The sequence below is a fragment of the Salvelinus alpinus genome, chromosome 11 (genome assembly GCF_045679555.1).
Source record: "Salvelinus alpinus chromosome 11, SLU_Salpinus.1, whole genome shotgun sequence".
NCBI classification, from domain to species: domain Eukaryota; kingdom Metazoa; phylum Chordata; class Actinopteri; order Salmoniformes; family Salmonidae; genus Salvelinus; species Salvelinus alpinus.
Genome location: NC_092096.1, coordinates 34,853,289 through 34,864,053, shown reverse-complemented (window position 1 = coordinate 34,864,053; position 10,765 = coordinate 34,853,289). Strand labels below are relative to the sequence as shown.

Genomic DNA, 10,765 nt, shown 5'->3' with positions numbered 1-10,765 from the left:
GGAGATTTATCTTAACTCTACTTAAATTTTAACCCCATGTGGTTAAATTGCAACATTACAAAGGCTCATGGAAAACTCTCGCTACAATGAATTTTTCATTTTGATCCATTTTCACAAATTTAATAAAAAAGGTTATTGTCTGATTTCAGACAAGAATCACACACACACTGATATTAATGCTCATTAGCAGATTGTCATGACCAGTTTTATTTCTTGTCATTTTTTTAACCACATTTGGACTGTTAACAGAAGTCCAAAATGTTCTCAGTTCTCATTTGACAAATTGTACAACATACACCTACCTACCAAGAGGACAGGGATAACAGTTAGTCATGCCGCCTGGATTATTTTTTCAATACAACCCTGTAACAAAACAGGAATGTTAAAACACAATTATCTCCTGCATTGAGCTCATATAAACAAAAATTAGATCTGGGCTACATACTCACTGAGTAACATATGGTCAAAATTGTTATAGATTCAAAAAAAAAAGAAAAAAAAAGCTCATACGTATCTTCGCTTTCGCCATACTAAAGTAGCTTTGAAATCAGATGGAATTAATGTCTGGATCAAATCTACTATTCAATTCGTAAACATGAGCAGCCCAAAGAATTCTAGTGATTTCCACATTGCATAGTGAGCTACAGTGAGGAAAGGTAGTGTCAATCACAGTATTTATGTATTAACAGAAGTATAGATAGCTTAAGATTCAAACACATGGCTTTCTTCCTATGGCTACAAAACAATCCTTTGAATAAAGGATAATAACAGTATCCATAAATATGAAATGGTAAATGAACAACATAAATTGATGGACTCAAACCCTCACATTCCATACCCACAAGGCATGTAAGAAGTGCTGTGCTGGAATCATGTTATACTTAACAAAAAACTTCTGCATGTTGAGGCTGAAATACAACCATTGACTTGGCCCAAATGATAAATACACAAAATATCCCACTATTATCCAATTCAAGTTTGCTACATGTTAATTATTGTGAAGCAGTCGCTGGCCGGTTGATCATCATCCCCATTCAAAACCCCTTCATACACTAAGGCACGTTCATTCCTTGTCTGTTTGACAAGACGGGAAATGCTCTAACACCAGTTATCTATTTAACTTAAAAAATACTCATGGAAGTGCAACTTTGACACTATAATGTAATACAGTATAATGCAACAGTTATGTACAACAATTAGAAAAAACATTAAAAAATAATTTAAAAATCTATAAGTTCTGTACAGCCTTTTTGTGAGGGACATGGCTCGGTTGGAAAGTAGTCATGCCCTCTGACTAGTTACATCATCTTTCCTGGGTATCGGCAAGCATCTGGCAGTCCATCTTCAACCTGAGCTGCAAGACACGAGGAGAAGAAAAACGACAATAAGTCCTCTAACATCAAACTCTAAAAAGAGCAAGCCTGACAATGGCAGGGGACAACTCATCTCATATAAACCTTCTCCTAAGGTTTAGTCAGATGAGAGCAGAGCTTGTTCACCTGTCTGCTGCCTCCTGTTCTGCCTCCGTGGGGCTGCCATCTGGTTGTGACGACGAGGCTTTGAGTTTACTGGCATCTGAAAGGAGACAGAGCCCATGGTTAGAGACCACTCATTGGTGGCAGTCAGTATGCCACTAGAGTACTGATTCAGGGTCAGGATAACCTCCCCCCCACCCGTCTTGCAGCGTACCCTGTAGCCAGCGGATCTGTGTGGCGGGCCCGTAGCCCTGCTCGTTCTTGGCGGCGATGCGGAAGACGACAGCTGGCCGGTTGGGGGCGGAGCTGTCAATGTAGGCGTTGGCCAGGTGGGCGGGGCTGACAGTGCAAGAGGTCTTGGTGCCGCGGTAGATCCTGATGAAGGCCAGCTGGCCAGGGTGCTCAGAGCTGCTGCTGCTGGACCGGCTCTTCCTCACCGCCAGGTACATGGAGTACTCCAGGATCTTACCTGACGGGGAGGTGGGGGAGTCCCATGTGATGTGAACCGAGTCATTAGCCTAGGGGGAGACAGTGGTTGATGGATAAAGGATGAGAGGAAAAGCAGGTTATTTAGGAGAAACAATGATACACATGATAAAACGAGAAATATATTGTGGAACTAGAAAACTTGTGAAATTGAACAGGCAGCAAGAAATCACAACAATCTCCCACGTGAGCTCTCTGAAGCCTCTGTTGAACAATAACGAATGCTGGCAGCACATTATGTTAATGTGCTTGGCCTCATTTACACCCCTCAACAGTAACCTTATCTCAGTGTAAAGTTTGCTGTTGTAGTGTACAGTACCTTGGTGATCTTGACAGAAGAGGGTGCTCCAGGGAAGCCGGGCTGGCAGGTTTTGAACTCGCTGGCAGGGCTGAAGTCTCCCTGACCACAGCTGTTGATGCCTGCTACTCTGAACCTGTAGGCTACACCTGGACACAGCTCCTGCTTCTCCCTCCACTCATAGTCCTGAGGCCCCTGCAACTTAATCTGTGGGAGTGGGGTGTGTTGAAAATGGTGCGTGTGTGTGTGTCAAATCCGGAAATCAATGAACAGATTAGAGACAAATTAACAAAAAATGACTGCTAGCTGAAGTTTCTGCATGTCATCTGCACACATTCTGGGGCATATTTTTTCATTATATACTGTCATTTAAGATTCAAACCAAGATGTGGCTTACATCTTTAGTGTTAGTAGGTCTGCTGTAGATGGTGGAAATAAAGTCATTCCCAGGTGACAGGTAGTAGTGGGTAACCTCAGAAAACAGGGTTTTGAACACTCCAGCATCAAACCACTCAGACTCATCTGATTTCTCACCAGATACCTACAGGGTACAGACAGGGGTTACTTCCTTCAGTCTCTATGGTAGGAAAATGAATAACTTCTTTAGTATTCTTATCCTACCTTGCATTTGACAGTGTTGAGATCTGAGGAAGTGGTGTCAGGTTCTTGTCCTGTGAATGAGGAAGGACTGTCATTGTTTATGCAGATGATATTCAAACCATACTGGTAGAGTAAAAAGCTAGCTTGAGGTCCATGCTGTTACCTGGCTGGTGTTCACTGCTCGCCACTGTGTCCGAGGGCTGGGAGGTTTTTGTGGGGTCAGCCTCATGTCCCAAGGGCTCGGATTGTGTTTTTCCACTAGCATCACTCTCCCCCTCTGGATGGGGGTCTCTAACAGCCACTGACACTTCCATGGGAGTCATTTTCTGCCCTGCAGCCACCTCCTGGCGTGCGGGGGGGAAGAGACCGCAATATTCAGTGTCAGTCAATGTAGCATTAACAATCGGGGTGTAACATTTAGCTTAGCTGTTACGGTCTCAATGGCAGTACTAACACCATCTGAATATAGCACTTTCCCAGCACTGTAGCTAAGACAACTAGATATGTATGTAAGGGGTCACCATCTGACCTGTTGGGATGTATTCTGGGCTTCCTGTGAGGTGGGGTCGTCTGGGACCTGAGCTGACTGGACATCTGGAGGAAAACGAGCACATCAAGCATAGCTTTACACGTATACCTCTTCTTAGCTCATCATATCTTAGCCTGCATCAACCTTTCAACCCTGGCCTTGTGAGTGGACCAGATGGCCCTGGACAAAGGCTTCTGGTTCTAAACCACTTTCAAAGCCAATAGCTTGGCATCAAACAGAACTCCTCTCAAGGCCATGTGAAATTCACTGTGGTCATTTCTATTCAAACTAGTGGTCTCTGATTGGTTGTGTGTGAGCAGCAGGTAGATTTCGCCTCTCACCTTGGTCCTGGGGGTTCCTCTCCTGTGCACCTGTGCTGGGTCGGGCTGTGGGGTTGGCTGGGGTGTTAAAGGGGGAGACGGGCTGCAGCTGGAGGATGTAACACTCTGCTGCAGGTAGGGGCCGCCAGGCCACATGGAGCATGCTGACCGTGGACTTGACCAGTAGTACTGCTGCTGGGGTGGAGGGCCGCTCTGAAAACACCACAAGTCACAGTTAGGTTGTAGCAGCAAAATGGCCTAGCAGGTAGCAATATCCATTTAACTTTATCTGAGGGTTGCTAGTGTGAACAAATGAGAAATACACTCTCTCCACTGACTTTCCTAGCTAAATAAAGGTTCAATTAAAATGTAAAAATATGCTTTAAAGATGGTATGACTCTGCAGCACATATTGAGCTACAGTAATAAGACATGTGCTGATATTAATAGTATCCTTGTCTCTCTTCTCACCTGTCTCCAGATACCACAGGTCCTGGCAGCACACCTGGTAGTTCCAGCTCTTCCGGTAGCCGTCACGGCCGCTCCAGATGTAGAGGCGGGAGCCGATAGAGGCAGCACAGTGGCCTGCCCTGGCTCGGGGTCCCCCGCTGCTGGGCTGGGGCTCTTCCTGGTCACCCTGGCTCACTGTCTGCCCCTGTTGCTGATCTGGGCCTAGGCTCTGCCATGTCATGGTGTCTGATATCAACAGGAAAAGGGGTCAACTATTTAAGCAATTTGTAACATCTGCTTATGTAAAAAGGGCTTTATAAATAAATGTGACTGGTTTAACCTAACTGGGTTCAATTCAATATGATGAATTAAATTAAATTATGTGACCAGTCAGATACTCATTATTACAAGCTAATCACTTAGGGTATGATACTGACCTAAGTTGAGCACGGATAAGGAGTTGGTACAGATCCATTCAGCTCCCAGGGCGTTAGGTTTGTCTGTCTCTGGAACGGGGACCCACCCCCCGAAAACATACATCCTTCCCACACAGAGGCAAAGCAACAACAACAAAAAACATTAGGCAAACATCCATGATACCACACAAACATATACAGCACACACAAAATATTACTTGTTTTCTATAACGTTGGCAGAGTGAAGGCTTCTGGGTAGAGGAGGGGGTCCTTTAGTGTCAGGTGTAGACCATGTCATAGATTCTAAAGAGCAGACAGAAGAGAGTGGATTCAGAGAACCAGTTAGATTACCTCACTGGAATCAGTTCATCGCCACAACCACAAGGTTGCGTTTTATGGAAACTGAAGGTTGGTTACTGCTACAGCACCTTGAATTTACACCAAGGAGGTTAGTTCATTCAAAGTGTTGTGGTCAGATTGTGGTTCATCAAAGCATGGCAGTAGGCCGTGAGGTTACCGAGGTCAAGCTGCCAGAGGTCGTCAAGGCGACTGCCTCTCATTCCTCCGAAGATGTAGAGTTTGGGGGAGCCTGATCCAGTGTATGCTACCGACGTGTGGGACTCTCGAGCCCACGGACCCACGCCCTTAGTATCTGGAATGTTCCAACCCTTCACCCCTGACACTGACTGCAGCTCCAGCTCATAAAAGTCATCCAGGTACCTACAGAGAGAAAACAGAGACAGCCAGTGGGATGAGAACTAGCCTGGTCCCAGATCTTTCCCACTCCTATGGTCATTGGTGTGTCCAAACAGATCTAGGTCCAGGCTAGATGAGAACAACATTAGTGACAGAGCAAACATTAAGGTTTCTTATGATTATTACAACCCTCAGTACCCTGATTAGAGAAGCTGCGTTGGAGACTGTTGGAGCTAGGTACATAGCTCCATACCTTGGGACATTGCCATTGGGGTCCTCACTGTCATTGGCCAGTCCCCCGAACAGGTAGCACTTGTTCCCAATGAGGGTGAAGCTGTGTCCGAGGCGGGGACAGGGGGGCGGCATGCCGTTCTTGGGTGGCCTGGGTTTCAGCTTCTTCCACAGCCAGCGGCTCGCCTGATAGACAAGGGGTCAACTATGGCATCTTATCCATCAGAGTGACTACATACAATCTAAGGGGGAAAGACACTGTACTTGTGAAGACCTTCCATCAGAGCTACAGGTCTGTGAATGACAATGCTGCTGCACACTCTTCACCTTATACATAAAACATGACAAGAGGATCCCTATTACTGAAGACACTATTGGGTGGGAGAGCCTCACCTGTAGCTCGTACAGGCTGTTGTTGTATTTGCCAAACTCCACCATGCCTCCAAAGATCAGGATGCGGGTTCCCTCACAGGCAAAACCATGGGCAGCACAGCCTGGAGGGATGTCCCCTCTCACCGCTGGGAGAAACCACTGCTTAGAAACTAGACAAAGGGACAGAGACCGACCAAAATTTGGTTTGCTTAGCTAGCTAACGTTAGCCTGGTAACGTTAAGCAAGCTGGCTGCTGCGCTTCAGGGAATGTTTGTGAAACTTTCAAGGCATTAACATATTAGTCGCACCAGACGGCTAGGAAAACCAAATAGCTAACTAAGTTAGCTCACTTCTCAAAGGCAAAATGTGTAGCGTCGATTAGCTAGCCAAACTAGTTAACTAACGCGTTAGCCTACCGGTGTTGTAAACATGGAGCTCCTCCGCTATCCCCTCGTTTCCACCTCCAAACACGATAATAAGTTCCCGAATAGCCGCTGCTCGGTGTCCGTGTCTTGACCGGGGAATAGGTCCAGTAAATGAGTTTACTTTTTTCCATAACGGGTCCATTGTACCGTTAGGAACGCTACACACCGGAGTTCGGTCCAAAAACGGTTACAGCAGTTTGGCGCTGTTTGTTGTTAACAGGGAGATATAGGCGGAGCAAGGTGACAAACTCTCACGTTGTTCCCTTCACCGGAAGTGCAATACTAGACAGAGGAAGTTGCTATTTTTGTATCGTAATTAATGGAAAAGTGTCCAATTTTGACTGATTTTTTGTTGTTGCCAATAATAGGTGTTGATCCAATTTATGGATTTGTATTGCCGAAGTGATTTCTAAGCTACTATAAGCTATAAAAATGCAGTTTTGACATCCTTCCAACTTTTGTGTAGGCTTGCTTAAATGCCAGAGAGAGCCAGTCAAGAAATTGAGTTGAGACAGAGTTTAACGTTTGATTTTAGTTTTAATCCTTGTCCTCTACTTATATCCTTTACCTACTTTGTCTGCATTATTTACTGGTAATACATCAAGCTACAACATTCAAGAAATATCCCGAAACACTCTTTCTCCAGCCTCACATGGTGCAAGTGGAGAAGATCCACATATTTTTCTTAGAGAACCTCTATTTTAAAAGTGTGTGTGTAGACTCAGGGCCGGCGGCCATAGGCAGCTCTTGAGTTTCAAGTTTGGGAAAGTTTAGGGTAATTATTTCCCCAACACTTCATCACAACTTTTGGAGATATGTCAACAAAATATTTTATGGTAAATTGATCAATTGTTTTTACATTTGGAAAAAGTTGTAGATATATTCCAATGAAGTTAGATCTATATATATATATATTTGTTAAATATACAAGTAGGAAAGCCTTAAGATAAATAATCCACGTGTTTAGAGAGAAAAATGTAGATCATTTTAGAGTAAAGTAGTAATATGTTGGATGAGCAACATCGCCCACCAAGCACATTCATAACTGGCTTCTATGAATGTGCTTCTTTCTACCTGTCATTTAGACAATGACTAGCCCGGTTAGCGCTAGTTTATGCTAACTTGCTAGCTAGCAGCTTCACTAGCAGTACATGCTAGCCAGCTAGCTAGTTAGCATAAGCTGCTAGGAGTGGTAAAATACATAAAATAAGACACGTGACTTAATTGCAGTTGTAAATGTTTCCACTAGTGACTGATTGCTTTACAGTTAATGTTACTTTATAGCCTTTTAGCTATTTTCCACAGTATTGTATGTCATATATAGTATCTCCCCCGTTTTCAGTCACAGGTGTGGACTGGATTAGGTGTGAGCAGTGCAGGAGGTGGGCTCATGAGTTGTGCTCCAATTTTACTGGGGATAGCTTTATTTGTGACCTATGTACAAATTAGAATTGTGCAATAACAGAGCATAAGAGAGTTGCCACATCAATGTTACACTGAATTCATGAGTTAAGTTATGAGTTGTTATTAAATGTTATATTCCAATATTATTTAATGTTATTAGTTATATTCACTTCCAATTTTCCAATTAATATCTTTTTCATTGATTAAAAACAGCTATTGAAAACATTTTGATCCTGAATGTAATTTTAAAGACTGCTAGGATTTAAAATCTTGCAATATTCAAATAATATTTAGCACAATTGTACATAATGGATTGTATGGAAAAGGAACAACAAAGAAAATGAATGTGCAGGTGAGCTAAAGAGGGACTTTACATCAAATCTCCTCATAGTGCGAATATTAATTTGGACATGTGCAACACCATTTCCCCCCTCCATATTTTATTTAAATAATTAAAATAAGAAAACGAGACTTAGCTTTTAAGTATTACTTACTAAATAATTTCTAAATAAAACGGATTAAATGGATTTTAACACACTTGTTTGAAACCCTATGCCATAATCTTTTACCAATGTGACTGGCACCCCTGGGGAGGGGCCAGTAACGCTGGTACTTTTATAGAACGCCCCTTTTCTACAAACATTTAATGAAATACCTAAAGAAAGTGTAAACTGTAGCCATTTATTTCCCTTTATAGTTAATTTGCCTAAGCATGACCCTCATACCCATTTTCCAAACATTGCTTTTATGTGTCAGCAATTAGACATTGTTCTTAGGGAGGGCTATAGTTACCTCTTAGTACCCTACAATTTATCCTACAATTTCTACCGATCTGGGTGCCAGTTATTATTAGTTGTATATGCGCATTTTCGTGGAACAGTTTCATTTCAATAATAATGTTTTCGTTTCTCAAAATCATTGTTACGTGGTTAATCATAAAAATATGAAATAAAAATATCTAAAAGTTCAAAATCAACTAAGGCGAGAGCACCAGTCTCTGACATATCAAATCAAATTGTATTTGTCACATACACATGGTTAGCAGATGTTAATGCGAGTGTAGCGAAATGCTTGTGCTTCTAGTTCCGACCATGCAGTAATATCTAACAAGTAATCTAACCTAACAATTTCACAACAACTACCTTATACACGCAAGTGTAAAGGAATGAATAAGAATATGTACATAAAAATATATGAATGAGCGATGGCCGAACGGCATAGGCAAGATGCAGTAGATGGTATAGAGTACAGTATATACATATGAGATGAGTAATGTAGGGTATATAGACACATTGATAGGCTACACTACACTGTGATCCATTGGCTAAATAAATGAGCGCATGGAAATCAAACATACCCTATATGCCAATGCAGCAGTAGGCCTGTACTTCCATTGTCATCTAAGTAAAATACATAGGCCTGAAGCTGACAAAATAAAAACAATCAAATATCCTGATGAAAATTCTGGTTCTTTCAATCACATTCATGTACTCCGCCTGTCTGCCTCCCTTTCTCTCGGTCTTGACTTGAGCTATTGCTAGTGAAGTGAAACATTTGATCAAATCATCAACTGGCTCCAACTGGGTCCAGCCGAAGCTGTCGCTAGCGAACTTGCAACGTTGTATCAATCAGCCTATTCTGGGCCCTCAGTTTCCTGCGCCAGTGAACTCGATCGGGACAGACATCTGTTTTATATGACGTTTCCACTGGATATATGGGATCATCAGATCAAGGCTTGGTGGTTATCGAGGCCTGGAGTGTTGGAAAGTTTTTTCAAATAATGTGAAGAACTATTAGTATTCGCAATGGATAGAAAAAAAACTGTTGCGATAAAGAATACAAATATTGAGAAGCTCAGCTTATTAGGGATGGATGTGGTGAGTTAAGACAATAAGAAATAAAACATCCCAAATGGGCACCTTCCTACATACTTCAATGCATGCTCAGGCGCGCGGGCCCTCTCAACATGATCAGGACCGAGAAACCAGACACATGCTCATTGCCGACATGCAGCACCCCGAACGAAAAACAATGAAAAAATGCAGTGGTGATTTTAGCATGTAAATCTTGGTGGGGGAAAAAAAGTGGGATGCATGCCAGCAAAGCAACTACACAACACAACACTAAACAATACATGAATTGCACTAACTAGGAAAAGAGACCCTTAATCTTAGACTTGGGACCACACAGCCACTCCACTGAATATCAGGCTAATGATTGCTTTGCAATGCTTGCAGTTAGCCACTGATTCCTTCCAAACTCATTGTTGAATTTGCGATTTCCAACTTGTTGTGTAATGTTTATGTTCAATGGCCGATGAGCACCAATACGTTTTATATATAATTTCTCCTCATTATTTCTCTACATATGACATGGACTAAAAATGATTTGCCAGTATATTGTTGACTTGATTCATGATGATGACTGCTAGCTAAGATTTTGAAAGTATGATGTTGACCAATCAAAGCTACTGTAGATATAACATGATTTGAGTCATTTTATCTGTGGCCAATGACCTTGAGCCTTCTTGGATGGGTACTTCTATTGTAACTCTATGGCAGCACACAAGTGGCTGGGATTTTCTAGCTCTTCCTTTAGACTTGGCAGCAACATAGTGTCCGCATGAGTGACAGAACACTGAGACAATCACGACGCAACGCTCCGTATTTTCCTCTGCCCCTTCACCACAGAAAGCACTGAGCTAGGCTGAAACACCTGCATTTTGGAGCTGCCTTACTCAAGAAAACAAAAAAGAGACTATGTTTGTATGCGGCCCTATTAACTCAATAATATATATATATTTTGTTTTACATTGTTTGCAAACTGATATGTGACTCGTATTAATGCCAAAAAAACATGCAAAACAAGCAATCAAAAAAATCTAATATAGATTTGGGGGTGGAGTGCAAAAAATGTGGGGCTCAAAACAGGTGGGGCTCTGCCACACCAGACCTGGATGACTGTAATTAATACATGCATTAATATACATTCATGTAACTAAATCATGGGGGATTAATGGTACATGTACTAGGTCTACTGGCGACCTACTGTATGTAACGGGAAA

General features: G+C 42.4%; 1 protein-coding gene across 2 annotated transcripts; it reads right to left on the bottom strand.

Annotated features, from left to right (window-relative positions):
- Positions 1–173: 173 nt before the first annotated feature.
- LOC139534050 (host cell factor 2-like) lies at positions 174–6,551 on the bottom strand. Of its 2 annotated transcripts, XM_071332711.1 has the most exons (16): positions 6,289–6,551; positions 5,894–6,042; positions 5,523–5,686; positions 5,091–5,293; positions 4,792–4,876; positions 4,595–4,698; positions 4,179–4,403; positions 3,730–3,921; positions 3,389–3,453; positions 3,023–3,203; positions 2,881–2,930; positions 2,657–2,800; positions 2,281–2,466; positions 1,690–1,993; positions 1,500–1,575; positions 174–1,354 (listed from the first exon to the last, which is right to left on the bottom strand). In XM_071332711.1, exons 1-16 carry the CDS (start codon positions 6,437–6,439, stop codon positions 1,345–1,347), a joined length of 2,289 nt encoding a protein of 762 aa, XP_071188812.1. In that variant the 5' UTR covers positions 6,440–6,551; the 3' UTR covers positions 174–1,344. The 2 variants fall into 2 exon arrangements, with proteins under 2 accessions (XP_071188812.1, XP_071188813.1); XM_071332712.1 differs by lacking the exon at positions 6,289–6,551 and having other exon boundaries at positions 5,523–5,742; positions 5,894–5,958.
- Between the last annotated feature and the right edge of the window lie 4,214 nt (positions 6,552–10,765).

Coding starts and splice junctions, on each gene's coding strand:
- LOC139534050 (XM_071332711.1), bottom strand. CDS start 6,439: ATGGACCCGTTATGGAAAAAAGTAAACTCATTTACTGGACCTATTCCC. Junction 5,294..5,522: donor CCCAATGGCAATGTCCCAAG/GTATGGAGCTAT, acceptor TTCTCTCTGTAG/GTACCTGGATGACTTTTATG. Junction 4,404..4,594: donor CTTATCCGTGCTCAACTTAG/GTCAGTATCATA, acceptor TGTTGATATCAG/ACACCATGACATGGCAGAGC.